At 48.3% G+C, this 16,143-nt stretch overlaps 2 protein-coding genes across 12 annotated transcripts in view; one reads left to right on the top strand and one right to left on the bottom strand.

The window, feature by feature from the left end:
• Sulf2 (sulfatase 2) overlaps positions 1–5,111 on the top strand; it is an 81,785-nt gene extending 76,674 nt beyond the window's left edge. For 4 of the 8 annotated variants that reach the window (NM_028072.5, NM_001252579.1, NM_001252578.1 and 1 more), the window contains 4 exons: positions 1,369–1,492; positions 3,205–3,238; positions 3,462–3,515; positions 4,192–5,111. In NM_028072.5, the coding sequence (NP_082348.2) occupies positions 1,369–1,492; positions 3,205–3,238; positions 3,462–3,515; positions 4,192–4,222 (243 nt within the window). In that variant the 3' untranslated portion in view covers positions 4,223–5,111. The remainder of the gene's footprint in view (positions 1–1,368; positions 1,493–3,204; positions 3,239–3,461; positions 3,516–4,191) is intronic. The other 4 variants (XM_006500209.4, XM_006500211.3, XM_030252100.1 and 1 more) reach the window with 1 other exon arrangement.
• Positions 5,112–5,767: 656 nt separating this feature from the next.
• The window catches only part of Ncoa3 (nuclear receptor coactivator 3), an 80,606-nt gene continuing 70,230 nt past the window's right edge, over positions 5,768–16,143 (bottom strand). For 2 of the 4 annotated variants that reach the window (XM_030248242.1, XM_030248240.1), the window contains exons 19-24: positions 12,959–13,252; positions 11,365–11,448; positions 10,462–10,681; positions 9,631–9,805; positions 9,058–9,199; positions 8,052–8,878 (exon numbers count right to left, since the gene is read on the bottom strand). In XM_030248242.1, coding sequence (XP_030104102.1) covers positions 8,867–8,878; positions 9,058–9,199; positions 9,631–9,805; positions 10,462–10,681; positions 11,365–11,448; positions 12,959–13,252 — 927 coding nt within the window. In that variant the 3' untranslated portion in view covers positions 8,052–8,866. Of the gene's footprint in view, positions 8,879–9,057; positions 9,200–9,630; positions 9,806–10,461; positions 10,682–11,364; positions 11,449–12,958; positions 13,253–16,143 lie in introns of all 4 variants that reach the window. The other 2 variants (NM_008679.3, NM_001374779.1) reach the window with 2 other exon arrangements.

Genomic DNA, 16,143 nt, shown 5'->3' with positions numbered 1-16,143 from the left:
GACAGGCGTGTGAGACACAGGCATACAGCTGCAGAAGAGAAGCCCCTCACGGCCCCTAAGCCTGGAAGACTGAGTTCTGAGGCCACTTGGAGTCTGGGACTCTGTGTTGTCCACATGCGTCTCCCTCCATTGCCCTGTGTCCGATCTACAGTCCAGTTCTTCCCTCCCCCTCAGGCAGACTGCCTACAGAGCTCAGCAGGTACTTCTGTGGACCCTTGATCAGTAGAGCTACAGGATCAGGCCACGTTCTGGACTCTCTAGGCTGCCATGGAGAGTACAGACAAGCAACCCTAACATTTACCCAGCATGCACCCAAGACAAGCTCTGTGCGGAGTCTCCCTCCTTTGGACACACCTCAGCACAGGTGTGACTGCAGTGGCTCAGAGCCGCACAAGACAACCACAAGCAGCAAAGCTCCTAAAACCAGAACCCTGCTCCTTAGCCATTCTGGAAGGTGACCTTGGTAATGACCAACCACTCAACCTCATTCAAAAAGCCCGACACAGCTCCATACACTGTGACTTCAATATGTCAGCAGCCATGGCGCAAGTAGCCAGAGACCGCCAGTTTTCCTTCTCTGACACTTTAGCCCATACTTTACCAAAGAGGGTGGCAGACATCGTCAGTTAGTAACCATCAGTAGTGCCAGACTAGGCAAAGCCCCAAGGTCCCTGGCCCACCTCCATACCAAGTTCCTCCATCAAGAGGAACAAAAAGGTCAAACCTAAGGTAGACCTGCGGAACCCGGCTATGCAAGATACCCAATGGGGGGCTGGCGAGATGGCTCAGCGGGTAAGAGCACTGACTGCTCTTCCCAAGGTCCTGAATTCAAGTCCCAGCAACTACATGGTAGCTCACAACCACCGTAATGAGATCTGACGCCCTCTTCTGGCGAGTCTGAAGACAGCTACAGTGTACTTATATAGAATAATAAATAGATCTTTGGGCCGGACCTAGCGGGGGGCCGACCAAAGCAAGCAGAGGTCCTAAAAAATTCAATTCCTAACAACCACAAGAAGACTCACAACCATCTGTACAGCAACATAAAAATAAATAATAAATAAATCTTTAAGAGAGAGAGAGACCCAGTGGGCAGCTGCAGAAGTTCAAGGTGAAACCCACAGGCATGGTTTGTGTCTCCTCTGGAATTTCCATTTCCACTGAGCAGACCTGGCAGAGTACCTGAGCCTTCATTTATCTCCCAGCACTGTGGCTCTTGCAGAAATAAAGGTTGGGTATTGATAGTCACCCCACCCCCACCCCATAGCTCCTGTACTCCCAGCCCACCTGAGTTAGGTGCTCTGGTTTGAGGAGATGGAGGTAGGGCTCCCAGAACACTCCCTGTTGACAGCTCCCCTTTCCCATCAGCTGATGAACGCGGTGAACACACTGGACAGGGACGTCCTTAACCAACTGCACGTGCAGCTCATGGAGCTAAGGAGCTGTAAAGGCTACAAGCAGTGCAACCCCCGGACCCGCAACATGGACCTGGGTGAGTTGGCACGAGTGCAGCCTGCAGAGAAGAGAGTGTATGTCACGTCTGCCCCAACGATGAGCCCAGAATCACAGGGAAGGGTACAGAGAAGCTGTGCTTCCAGGAGTTGAGAAGCCACACAATCTATACAGGACACTGACTTCTCTTCTCTGTTTCGCTCCCTTTTGTTCATTCATTCTTCATGAAGAACTTAGCCTCCTGAGTTCCTTGGGCAGCAAATGTATGGGCAAGGTGTGGAGCTCCTCCTGGCCAGGACCCATACTGGGAGGCATCTGGCTTGAACGGAGTGAGACGGGGACCCGCAATGCAATATGCTGTGATCGTTAGCTCTGCGATAGAACAGGGGCGACCACTGTAGAGGAAACAACTGTCAATTGCAGAGGAAACATGGAGCGCTGGGAAGTGGGAGGGGCATGAAGCCATCCAGGGTGGCTGCAACAGAAAGTGACTGACCTGGCGGCCAGGCTCTGTGGGCCAGAAAGGAAAGTCTAGACTCCATTGCTTTGGAGAAGGATGCTGGAAGGGTTTGCATTTGGGCAGTGAAAGTCAACATTTTAAAAAGACAGTGATTATTAAGTAGAAGATGAAGCTGGATCCAGTAAATAGTGCCACACACTATGGTTATCCAGGGAGAGCGTGCTCAGTAGGAGAGATGATGCCAGACAGGCACAGTGGGGAAGCCCACATCACATGGTGATTCAAGATGGATAACAGAAAAGGAGGTGGCATGGGCTGCCCCCTGGGTTTGCGGTGAGCGGGGTAAAACTGGCACTTCTAAGCTCAGGATGCCAGCTAGATGGGGGTTTTGTTGTTTTTTTTTTTTTTCAAGATGGGATCTCTTTGTGTAGCCTTGACTGTCCTGTAACTCACTCTGTAGACCAGGTTAGCCTCACGCTCCTAGAGATCTACCTGCCTCTGCTTTCCAAATGCTGGGATTAAAGGTGTGTACCAACACACCTGGCCAGCTAGATGTCTTAATGGAGGACATCATGCTATTAGCCTCAGCCAGTATAGAGGGAACCACAAAAGCCATGGACATGGAAGGCCTAGGGAGACCTGTCTGTCCTAAGCTGCCTCCTGTTCCTATCAGGAAAGTGGGAAGTTGAGGAGACAGGCCCAGGTGTGCCAGTCTGCCTTGCAATGGGGGGTGGGGGTGTCAAATAAATGGGCCGAGAGTGACTGCAGAGGAGAAAAGACACCACCTGACTCTCAAGTGCTCCTTTGTGACAGCTGTGGAATCTCCTATAAGTACTGTGCCAAGCACACCGCGCCAAATGATAGTGTGTGGGAATTCTCACGACAGCCCTGAGGTGACTCTATCCCCAGCTTAACAGTGAGTGAAGTGAATCCACCGGGTGACTCCATACCCGTGCTCTTGGTCATACCACCCACAGCCAGTGAGCCTTGTGTGGCACTAGTACCCACACCAGTGCCTGCTTCCCCTTCTCCATCACTAAGGCGATTGCGAATGAAGGCTCAATGTATACGATGGCTAACTGGGCTCAGCAGGGGGCAACCTGCAAGTGCACCTAGCAGACTAAAGGGCTTCATTATTCCCTCTGAGCAAGGAACCCCAGCAACATCCCCGCACTGGCGTTCAGTAAACTGAAGGTGGTCCTCGGCTGTGTCTTCGTTAGCGATCGCAGATCGTGCTGATGCTTGCACCATTTCGCCCTAAAGCGTTCTTATTCTGTTCTTCTCTCACCCAGGGCTTAGAGACGGAGGAAGCTATGAACAATACAGGTATTTGGGGTTGTTCCTAAAGTCTGGGCTAAGATCCCTTATCTTGACCTGTCCTGTTTAAAGGTTGTAGCTATTGAGAAACTGTCTGTCTAGGGCATAATGACCATCAGTGATAGATGTCGTCTCAGACACCATCTTTACACAGCCCCTTTGGAGGGAGGAACAAAGTGATTTCCTCAATGGTGTTTAACACGCATTTTCCTTTTGGCATCTGAAAATGTAGGCAGTTTCAGCGTCGAAAATGGCCAGAAATGAAGAGACCTTCTTCCAAATCACTGTGAGTTGAAGAACCAGTTTGCAGACGAGCAGAGCTGGTTCTGACTTGCTAGTTTTGTTGCTGCTATTGTCTGGTTGTTCTTAGTACTGGCATTGAAGCCAGGAATTGATCATGCTAAGAGCTCTACACCAAACTCCACCCCAGCCTTAAGTGTCTCCTTTCCAGGGCTGGGTCTATCTTTATTACCCTCTCCTCCCCTGCTAAGATGGTATAAAGTCATAGCTGCTTTTCCTATAAGATAATGTGAATACATTTCATATTTCAAATTAACGCCAATCATAAGTTGCTGTTCTCTCTGTAAGTCTGGGGGCTTGAGCTATTATGTAGCGCTGAGAAGTACTACAGGTGACAGACACCTTGAAGGATGTGGCTGCAGAAGCGCTGACAGGGTGTGTCCCTCTCAGCAGAATGGCTGTCAAGGGCCATGTGCAGACTGCAGCAACCTGCACTTGACCTCATGTCTAAGGGGGTTAGGGGGTGGGGTGGGGAGAAGAGCCAATCGTTCCCCAAGGGGTCCAAATTCTTTGCCAGATTCTCTCAAAAGAGCAGTTCTTTTCCTTACGGCCTAAGTACTCCTTTGCATCAGCCACATCCTTGAGGCAACGCTTGCAGTGTGGGGCTGACTTAAATCCAGATAACACTGTAATCACAGGCTGATGTGCACTTTGTTCTGCAGGGGACAGCTATGGGAAGGTTGGGAAGGCTAAGCGGCCATAGAGAGAGGAACCTCCAAAACCAGGGGCCTCGTGTGGCTGCCCAGGCCATGCAAAAAACACCCGATTCCCAGAAGATGAATGTTGGAACTGGGAGACCTGACAGAAGGCAGGGCCTGCTCTTGGGACAGGAAATCCTGGAGGACAGCGCCTGGACTTTCCGATGCTCAGTTTCTTTGCCCTGCTTTGCTCTGGATCAAACCTCACTGGCTGCTCTGGGATGCGTGCTCACACCTGGAGTCTCTGCTCACCCTTTCAGAGGCTCACAAAGACAAAGGAACTAATTTCCATGGACACTTCCTCCAGAGATGGAAATTGCTGGGATTCGCCCACTCCTCCCCTGCACCCCTCCCCCAGTCATCTAGGGAAGCAAGCTTGTTTTAACCTTCTTACTCTTTGGAGAAAGCACGGACATCCCAGGTGCTGTCAACCTCACAGTCTTGACAAAGTCTATAGCACAAAACAGTACCATTCACCAGGCTGGTTGACCTGGCTGGCTCAGAAGCTGCCTTCACCACATACATGACCGCTCACACGTAACCAACACAGGGAATTGTAGGGGAATCTCACTAATATGAAATCCCGCTTTTCAAGAGTCGCGGTGTCAATAAACGCTGTGGCTAGGATCAAGGATAATCCCTTGAGCTTTCAGACATTTATTCCTGCCCGGGATTCGTTCCTTTGTTATCCATCCCAGAACTGATGTTTTTCTAAGGTACCGAAACCCCAAGTTGATGTGTGTCCTGTGTTTTAATGACATTGTATTTGTAAAGTTTTGTAGTATAAGTACCATCTTACAGTGTTCCTGCCCCCAGCCAATGTCTAGCTATTGGTATGAAAAAAAAAATCTTTGAATTTTTGTAAAAGGCTATCTTGGGACTTTTTTGCTCTTTATTATTATCATTTTTTTCTTGAAGCACTCAAGATGTTGTCGACCTTCAGCTGAGGGTTGGAGAAGCAGAGGGTAATACATTAATAGTAAACCTCTCCGATTCAAGGGACCTCATAGGTAAGTCTCACCAGCTTTGGGGCATCGATCTGTGAAGCAAAGCATCCAACTGCACCAACCCTTTGTTCATCCAGGTAGGGTAACCTGGTCAATATGGCTGCCAGAAAGCAGCTGTCAGAGCTTCGGAGGTGGGGGTGGAAATGTCAGCCCAACCCGACTCAGCAGAGGGGGCTCACATTTCTCTAAACCAGCAGTTTTCAAGCTGGGGCTCCAACGACCCTTTCACAGGGGTCCCTAAGGCCATCAGAGAGCACATTTAAATGTTACAGTTCACAACAGTAACGAAGTCACAGCTAAGAAGTAGCAACAGTAGCAGACCGGTGGCTGGGGAGCCCCACAGTATGAGGAACATAATTAAAGGGTTGCAGCAATAGGGATGCTGGAGAACCACTGGTCTAAACTATCCCACAGTTTTCCAGGCTCCCAGGAGAACGAACTGTTCCGACCTCGCAGACACAGTGTCCTCCTCACTCCTTATCCCGCTTTCACCCCTGCCCTGGGTGTGGAGAGAGGAAAAGCATGCGGAGGCGGAGGCTTAAATAGAAACCTTTATTTACAAGAGCATCCAGACAGTCGGCAAGGCATCCAAAGCTCACCCAACTGAGTCACCGAATGGTTTCCATTCCTTGCGGTGTAAAGAATGACACCATCTTAAGTGACACTTATATAAATGTGATTAACCCCAAATGTGTTCTCAGTGGTGTCGGTCAGTTCCTGAGAATTTACTGCTCTTGGAGTGACATTTCCGTCTTCTTCAGAACTCCTTATTTTCAAAAGAAGAGAAAAAGGGAGGAGGCAAGAGAAAAACAAAACACCGCCCTGTTTTTAATCGCCTGCACTGGAGGTAAACACACCTGTTGCTTCATGGCAGGGCCAGATTCGAGCTCACCTAGAGGTCTGCTCCTGGTAACACTCTACTGCAGATAGAAAGGGACTGGACTGGCGTGTTGTAAACTGGAAACTCTCTGCACAGTCCAGCTGCACCTACCCCTGAATCAAGCCAATTATGTGCCCTAGTACCCACTGCCTCTGGCCCCGACCCACCTCAGCATCTAATGCTGATGAACCGGGTAGGCCTGTTAATGACAGGGGCACAGTTTAGAGAGAAAGCGTTCTGATACCAACAGCAACAGTACAGCTTCATTTATTTTTGAAGAAACATGTTGCCTTAATATCATTTGGATCTTCATAAAATACATTTTTATTTATATATCTTTGGATTCAGCAAAAAAAAAAAAAAAAAAAAAAAAAAGGTAGGTACTGGAAATGTCCCCACATCATAAAAGCAGATGAAAAGAATACTTTTATACCATTTGCCCCAAGGACACCTAGGTTTAAAGAGGGGCCAGGGAGGAGTGGAGGCGAGGTAGGCAAGAAGAGTACAAAGAGAATGACCCAAAAAAGATTTAAGGACAATTCAGGTAAAAACAACAAATTATCTGAGAGGCTATTAAAAGGAAATCCGAATTTTGAACTGGCACCAATAAAAATCAGTAAGTAGAAAATATAAAAACATAATAAACTTCATTTGTCTCCCCATATAAAAAGGGGGTACCAACCAGTTGGCCTGGAGCTGGGGTGCTGAGGGCAGAATCAAGGTCTCTCCAAGTTAAGGGAAGAGCACCACTGTGGCCTACACCTAAGCATGGCGGGCTCACCGCGCCCAGCCAGATCGGGTGTCAGCGGCAAAACACAGCACACAATGGAAACGAGGACAGTGAGCTGATCATGACCAAAGCACGTTGAGAAGCCAAGTCCATCCACAGGTGCTTCTGGAAATGTGAGCTTCACTCACAGAGAGTTCAGAGAATGAAGCTGTGCTCCCTTGGGGGGGGGGGGGGCGGGGGGAGGTGGTTGGGGGTGGAGGACAACTGGCTAAACGTGTGACTCTTAAACATTGACTGGATCTCGGACAATGACACCAGGGCTGGTGGAGAAACAAAGCTACAGATGGTTTACTAACCTAATGCCATCTAACTGTTTGAACCTAAGGACCCAAATAAAGGCATTACACTTGGTTTCCCTACTTCACACTGACGAGGACAGGTGCCAAGAGGAGGCAGAGAGGTGGCAGGAGGGGCTGGCATGTGCCAAGGTGTCACTCTCACTCAGTGGCACTGGCAGGCCTGGTTCTGAGCTCAGCACCCTGATGCGGAGAGGTAGTAAGAGACCCTATGAGCTGAACCAGAGGAGAACTGGGCAGACACCAGACCACACACAGCAAGGGCCCGGGGCCTTTGACCTAAATGTGGGGCTCAGGTCCTAGTAACAGACATCGATCCTAAAATGATGAGTGGGCTACAGTTTTCCAAAATTATTATCATTTAATTTATGGACTGCTTAAAAAACACAAGATTCTTTTTAAAATCAATTTGCTTCGGTTTTGTTTTTAGACTCTTGGCGGTTTTCTGTTTTCGTTTAAAGCTCATTTCCCCATATCTATTCTTTCCCCACAAATTAACAAAGTGCGTAGTTCTCTGGTAAAGAAAATTTTTAAAAAATTTAAATGCCTACATCTAAACAAATGATCCCTTTAAAAAGCCTTTTTAAAGAGTGAGGCCTGTAACACGAGGGGAGCTGCAGGCTGCCCTGCCCCAGGCTGGGCCTTCCAGATGTCTCCGCTGCCTGTAACCTCACTGCGTGGAGCTTACAGAAATCAACAATGTTAAATATTTAGCTTCACAAACTCTGTAAAAATGAGCTGCTGTGGCCTACAAAAAAGGTATGTACATATTTTCACATAATACAATATCTTAAAGATCCTATTTACAAAGGGAAGGAAGTGTGTCCACAGAAGCACTGCTCGCTTCTGACTCAGAGTGCAGGACCTGGCCTTGGGTTTCACAAGTTTATTTCAAAGCATTATTGCTCCACCATATAGGCAAAGGGTGACGCCAGTACTTGAAAGAAACAACAAACAAACAAACGACAATCGTGTTCTTGTCCTAACAGATTAGTGCAGACAGAAAGCAGGAATGTGGTTCACCATTCCTCACGCCCTCAGGAATATTGCATTTCTCCGTGACTTCCTCAGTAAAGTGCGCTTGGCTGCACATTGGGGCGGGAAAATTCAATATTGCCATCTCATCTTCCCTTCTTCAAAGCCATTTAACATCAATGACAAATCCTTGAGAATTACAGGGTACGGGGACCTCACCAGGAGAGACCTAGGACGACAGACTCTGGGGACTACACCTGTAAAGGACAAGAGCGCAGAAACACTGATTGCACTGGACAGGAGAGCGACACGAACTACTTGCTGACGACACGCGAGAAGGCAGACTGTGCCCCCTCGTCCAGTGCTGCAAGACAGAAACCCTAGCCATCTAGATCTACGTGAAGACTTTGGCTGGCGAGGCAGAAGGGAGTGACGTAAGAGAGCGGTGCTTACGAACACCCCATCTCCAGAATCACATCCTCATGAGGCAGAACACCTTGCCACACAGAGGCAGGGCATCAGGTAGACAGTGCGCTTCAGCGAGACCCAGCTCTGCTCAAATGACAGCACAGACCCCGCTGCTGGTCACGCTGGCCTTGCTTCCAAGCTGGATGCTTAGACAATGACTCGCCGCCACGTCCTGATGATCCTGTGCAGTGTCATCTGTACAGTCAGTCCCACTAGGGAGATGTCAGCAGTATTTCTGTTAACAGAAGAACACAGGGTCAGCGCAGCAGAAAATCGGCCACTGTCTGTACACTCCTGAATGCACCGCCAAATGTTTTCAAAACACTGCAGTAGTTTGTTCTAAGTTATATACCCAAGTTAAAATCTCCAGACCACTGTGACAGTTCTGGGAGGCGTAAGAATAGATGCCCGTACCTGATCGGGGCCCATGGGCATGCCAGACATGGGCATGGGGGTCATGGCCATCTGTCCCAAGTGCCCACCGCTGCTGTTCATATGCACCATGTTGTAGGCTGCAGGGTTCCCCTGGGGAGCAAACTGCTGCTGGGGGAAGGAGCTGCAAAGAAAGGGTAACAGTGTTACTTCTTCAGGGAACACAGACTCTCACAGTTCTATCAAACATCCCTCTACCTGAGCAGAAAACACAGACATCTCTGTTGTTGTTGTTTGAGACAGGGTCTCTCTATGTACCTCTGGTTGTGGTCTGGAGCTCGCTAAGTAGACCAGGCTGGCCTTGAACTCACAGAGATCCTCCTGCCTTTGCCTCCCAAATGTTGGGATTAAAGGCACAGAGCACCATGCCCTATCTGAGAAAAGCTTCTGGACAGCCTGCGCTCACAGACATGGCACAATATAAAGCAACCACAAAACAAGCCATATGCCTCAGTTTCTAAGAGCCAAGCACATGATCTCTCCATCCAGTAAGTGTGACTGAGAAACAGGTTCCCGGATTCCCCACTAGGATGTAAAAGTAAGTCCCATCCTTACCCATTCCTGGCCAGGTTCCCTGACGGCCACCCCTTCATATCTGAAGGCTGATACATGGGTGTGGGCTGAGGATGCTGCACCATGGCATTCTGGGAAGGCCCCATTCTTGATGACATCATTGCACTGGGAGGACTCGAGCCTCGACCAAAGGCTGGCTCTGGTGGTTGTCCCATTCCTTAAAGAAATGAACAGAAATCAGTGTTCAAATGCAGCATCCATGGACTTTCAGCATCCTAGAATCACCAAAGATGGAGAAGGAAGGAGAAAAAAGGCTCCACGCCGATGCTCTGTCGTTCTTGCTTCTCACTAAGATGACAAAGTCATCAATTTAGTAAAAAAAAAAAAAAAAAAAAAAATGCCATCCAGGGCACCGTGGCGGGGCAGGGCTGCACTCTCTAACAACACATCTCTGTCCCAAAACCTCCCCAAAGGTGGGCCTGAAGCACCGCCTGCTTAATATAATCACAGTAAGTGCCCAAGTCACAGAAAAAAGGGATGGCGAAGCCCATACTGGGATCTGCCCCTCAAGCTTGAGTGTCCAGAGATATCACATGGGACATGAAGAACAGGCAAGAGGAAGGTTTATGTGATCTTTTTCAAATAAGGGGATGAGGGGGTTTGCAGGGGCTAAAAAAAAAAAAAAAAAAGTCCAGCTATGGGAACACACACTCCTTGCTTCTGCAGCACACTCCAGCTTCCTGCAGCTCCAGACAGTTTTCCTGGCAAACAAGATGGAGTGAGCGGTACTTTTGTTTTCACACTCAACGGAACTGGTGCAGCTTGGGGCCTTACTAACCCTACTTTGATAAGGGCACAATCTGACAGGTTTACCGTAATTTGCTGGATATGGAAACTGTTGTGGAGGGGCTTGCGGCATTGCTGAACCTGCCAAAACCCCGTCCATGCTGGGGGAGGCGGTGACGTTGGGAGGTGGGCTGAAGGCCTGAGGCTGTGGTTGTGACATCATCATCGCCATCCTCTGCTGCTGCAGGTGATGGCTCATCAGCTCTCGTTTCTGCTGGGCAGCCATTTGGGCATTAAAGAAAGCCTGCTGGTAGCCAAGAGACACACAATTAACTTCATTTCATAGCATCTCACAATACACCAGCTATGGACAAGAAAGAACAGAGTGCCCTCTCTGTAACTAAAGGGTAGTATACACAAGCGGTTCTTTACACCCGTGGCTTCCAAACGCTGCCCAGTGAGCGTCCTTCCTGTGCAGGGTCAGAGGCAGTCCCAGAATCCCAAAACACTAGGCAGTTATCTTACAACACAGCAGCTCATCACAAAGGGAATCAATCTGGGTGAGTTTACTGATGGTTGTAATCAAGTAGCCACTTCTCTCCAGCCCCTCATCACAGACAAAGCAGAGTGAGAGTGAAAGACCAAGTACAGGAGCTGGAGACATGGCTCAATTCCCACACCCACAAGGCTGCTCACAACCATCTGTACCTCCAGGTCCAGGAGATCTCATGTCCTTTTCTGGCCTCCACATGATACAGACATCCATGCAGATAACACACTCATAAACATTAATATATATATATATATATATATATATATATATATACACACACACACACACATATATATACATACATATATATATATAGAGAGAGAGACAGTGTGACAACCAATTCTTACAAAAACTTCAGAATTATTTAACAGGCATAGCTAAGGCCAGGCCGGGCGTGGGTCCCGCCTGGACTGGCCCCTTCTCTGCAGGGAACGTACCTGGGGCATCATGGGCCTCATCACAGCAGTGCCAGCAGGGTTCTCCATTTTCATTTCAAGTGCCTGCCGGCTCTGATTTAAAAACTGAACAGAGTTGGGTTAGTAGGTCAAGTGGAGCGTGTTAGTGAGCCCCAATCAGCTTTATACACTACCCCCACCCAGTGAGATCTCTCCAGACCCACCAAGCTAGGGAGCCACATTTAAACTGAATTGGTTCGTCGTCGTTTACATCCTGCAGAAGGAAGACAGCTCTACAGCTGAGAGCGTGCACAGTCCATCCACTGGACCAGATTCCTTTCCCAGCACCTACATGGTGGCTCAGTCACCACTGCCCCAGTTCTAGTGCACCTCACACCTCTGGCCTCTGCAGGCGTGCATGCGTGCGTGCGTGCGTGCGTGCGTGCGCGCGCAAACACGAACTGCACAGACACTATTAAAAATACAAGAAACCTTAAAAAAAAAAAAAAAATAGAAAAAAAGTTCGCAGGACAGAGTTCCTGGACAGCGACATTGGCGCCGATTCCCTGCCTCGGTGTGAGGCTTAAACAACTGCAGCAGGAATGCAGTGTCAAGTTTCTCCAGGGACTGTTGCTCAGACAATCAAAATTACTCTGACTTGATCAGACACTAGTGAGCACTTAATAGAAAGGAGGACTAAGCTATAAAATAGTACCATGCGCACAGGCACAGAGCTTCCCCAGTTCTGAGCCTGCTGCAGGGGCTGCCATAGCCTGGCTCTGGCTTCCTGGGCTCTCCTACTCAGGTGACTCACTGCCACCTGGTAACAAGCACTCACCAGCCCGTGCAACCATACAAATATGCTTTAAAGCAACTGCAGATTAAGGAAAGAGGAGGGTGTGGATTCCCTAGAACTGAGGTTAGACAGTCAGTTGCCCACAGTAGGTGCCAGGAACTGAACACGGGTCCTCTGCAAGAGCAACAAGTGTTCTTAACCACTGAGCATGCCTCCGGCCCCAAAGTGCATCAAGAAGTGATTTCCATTAAAATACTGAGTCAACAGGGGTGCTTAACGCATTGCATGCCTGCAATCCCGGCAGGAGAGGTTGAGACAGAAGTGGTTACAAGTCCCCTAGACAATCATCAAGATCTTGTCTTTAAAACAAAAAGCTGAGGAAATGCCTTCCAAGGGCCATCAAGACACACTGCTCCTCCTGCTGTCCTGTCCTGTGTCAAACAGCTCACTGTGCTGTCCTAACTGGCCTGGAACTCACTCTGTAGACCAGGCTGACCCATGGAACTCACAGAGACCTGTGCTTCTTTCTGCCTCTCAAGTGCTAGGATTAACAGCATGCACTAAGCAAGGCTCTAAGAATTAAACTGGCTTGCCTGGCTTGCTTGGAAAGTACATTTACCCACTGAGCCATTTTGCCACTGCTAATGTTATAGCAAAGAATATACATATAGAAAGATACCCAAGTTTAATACACACTCCTTATCAAGGAACTGTCTGCATAAACAAAATCTTACAGAGAAGTGAAAGCAAAAGGGATTCCTTTAGTTAGCAAAGAGTGGAGAGCCGGTGGCAAGGGCCACGGAGAGCACAGCCTAAGAGCCCCTGACAGCCCGGTCTTACCTGCTGGCCCTGTAGCCTCTGCTGAAGCTGCATTCTCAGCTGCTTCGGGGTGTTGGTCCTTGGTCTCACGAGGCCGGCTCTAGGATGCATGCCTTGCAGAGGAAAGCTGCCTTGCTGGCTAATCTGACCCATCATAGAGTTAAACGATGGTGACTGTCCCTGAAGGTTAAAGCCTCCTTGAAGGGGAGGACCCTGAGCTGGGTATGTCTGTCCATATAGTGCAGCCTTCTGATCCATCATTACTGCTGCTTCTTGGCCTTGGAAAACATCCTGTTTGGACTCCAAAGCTTGTCCCTTAAACATCAAACACAAAGGAATGGTTAGCTACACCTGAGAAAGCAACCAAAAGCAAATGCTGCAAACAAGGGAAAAAATGTAAATCAGTACATGTGACCGGTGGTGGCTCAGAACCCAGATGCCTGAAGCTGCATCTGCACTGTGTCTTGTGTACTCCTGTGTAGTTCAGAACTCATGTCTGTAGAATGGGACAACCAAGTCTCAAAAGGATGGGAGAAAATGAATGGTGATTTGGTTGAAATGTAGTAATGAATGTAGGTAATTAGATTCTCTGGTTTTCAAACATCAAAAGAAAACCAGTGTAGGGCTGGTGAGATGGCTCAGTGGGTAAGAGCGCCCGACTGCTCTTCCAAAGGTCAGGAGCTCAAATCCCAGCAACCACATGGTGGCTCACAACCATCCGTAACGAAATCTGACTCCCTCTTCTGGAGTGTCTGAGGACAGCTACAGTGTACTTAGATATAATAAATAAATAAATCTTTAAAAAAAAAAAAACAAAAGAAAACCAGTGTATTATTTTAATGTTTAATAATAAATAACTCTATATAGTGGAACTGACATAAATTATGGGTTGTCCAGGTGGCTAAACAAGTAAAGGTGCCTGCTGCCTGAGTTCAATCCGTGGCTCCCACACAGTGGAATAATAAACTCCTGGAAGTGGTCCTCTGACTCCACATGCATAGCAGGGTCTTTTAAGTGCATGTATACATGTACGCTCTCGGCCTTTTTGGTAGCTATAATGTGTTTAATACCTGAAAAGATACTATTGGCTCAAAACCAGAGCTCTATACACTAAGAACCCTTACTTACACACTTACACACACACACACACACACACACTTACACACACACACACACACACACACACACACACACACACACACTTTAGGACTGGTGAAATGACTCAGTGCCACTCGATGCCTCTGCCACAAATGCTGACAGTTGACTCCCAGAGGTGGTCCTCTGAGCTCCATGTCTGTAATGTGCATGCAATCTGCACAGACACACACAAAATAAAGTGTAATAAAACTTTACAAATCTGTTGTTCTCCCATAATTTGTGAATAGCAAGAGATGATTTAGGTAATAATAGGTCAGCCAGGAAAAGCACCTCTGCAGATCTCCATCTCTGAGTGCACTCCCCAGTTAGACACTAAAGGTGGTCACTCACCACTGATCCTCAACAGGTCTACTTGGCAACAGATGGCATGTTCCAAAGGAAATGTCGGGTGCACTGTGCACCTCTGCCTTCTCCCAGGCCCCCAAACCAAGAACACAGTGAGCAGCCTGTCCTGCAATTCTGCTCTGCCACCTATGCTCTCCCACTGCAGCCTTCCCTTGCTTGGGTAAGGGTCGAGTGTACACTGAAGTTCCTTCTCAGGTTTTCCTCTTCTCTCACAGTGTTTCCTGTCTGGGTACGCTCAGACACAGAGGATAACTAGCTATCAAATTATGCGTTCTACCCGAAACATTTCTGAACTCACTTGGCTTATGCAAATGAATCTGGGTGTCCCCAGCACTCAAACTTAGTCTGCAGAGTAGAAATCACGAATTTACAATTCTCCCACTTCCCCACTAGATAGAAAAGCCGCTTTCCTCCAATCTCCCCAGGACTCCTTCCTCCCGCCTCCTCACTACTCCTCACTATCCTTCTAGTCTACGAGGCCCACTCCCAGGACCCTTCCCATGATTCCTGTGGACCCTTGCAGTGACGGGTATTTATGCTTCTACTATCTTATCATTCCAACCTGCTCACACCAGATACAACATCTTTGATAAAGCAGTTATATGTTACGTTGAACACGCAAACTATATGTGTGGGACAGTGAAGGGCAGCCTGTTTTGGTTGAGCTTGCTCAGGTGACCCAGTAGAGGGAGGGAACAGTGAGCCACGTTCCCAGAGACAGGTGCCTGACACCACAGAGCCCCCAGCTCCATAATTCTGTGACAATCAGTCACGCAAACAAAGCCCCAAGCTCCTGGCATTCTAGCTAGACTCCACCCTCACAGTTACCTGACATTAGCCAGGAGTGCTTCTCCCCACAGCTACCCTGCAACTACAAGATCAAGGGGCTGCTTGGTCCCTCCTCTCTCTTAAGCTCTCACCTTTCTTACTCACCCGCATCCGCAACGGAACTCTGGTGGGATGCAGGTTCTCTCCCACTCCCTATATTCCCCCACACCCACGGCCCTACAACATGCATTCATCTCCCTTCTCTTGGGCAGACTACTAAAATGAATGTAAAGAATTCAGAAGGTTCTGAGACCCAACCTAACCCACAGTATAAGCAGAATTTAGCCAGATATCCGAGACTTCCATGCAGCCGCTGCTGGCCACTCACAGTAGACCATGTCACCAGTCCCCGGGCTATTTATTCAGCATGTTCTACACTTCCTGTCTGGATCACAGACATCATCCTACCTACTGTGCTGACAATTCCCGTAACACTTTCACCTTACTTTCTCTGTTGTGGCATGTGCACATGTGGAGGTCAGAGGACAGCTTTGTGAAGCTACTTCTCGAATTCCACTTTCATGGAGACCTTGACGCGTCGTGGTGCCAGTTTGGGCCAGCCCACAGAACAGTACTTGCTAGACTATCTGATCACTGTGTCGCTTGTCACCTATGGCTGTCTTTATAGATGTCTTAGATACCATTTAATGCTTCCCAGTTAACAACCTCGCTTCTGAGATTTCACCAGCATTTTACTGTTATAATAAATTACTGTGGGTATTAAACACAATTTTGAAATTTTTGATGGTGTGTGTGTGTGTGTGTGTGTGTGTGTGTGTGTGTGTGTGTGTGTTTGGGCGTGGGGAGTCTGTTTTATTTTTCAAGACAGGATTTTTCTATGTAGCCCCGGATGTCCTAGAACCTTGTAGACCCGG

This window comes from Mus musculus, chromosome 2, assembly GCF_000001635.26.
Source record: "Mus musculus strain C57BL/6J chromosome 2, GRCm38.p6 C57BL/6J".
Classification (NCBI taxonomy): Eukaryota; Metazoa; Chordata; class Mammalia; order Rodentia; family Muridae; genus Mus; species Mus musculus.
The sequence above is the reverse complement of the archived record's forward strand: the minus strand, read 5'-3'. Positions and strand labels throughout refer to the sequence as shown.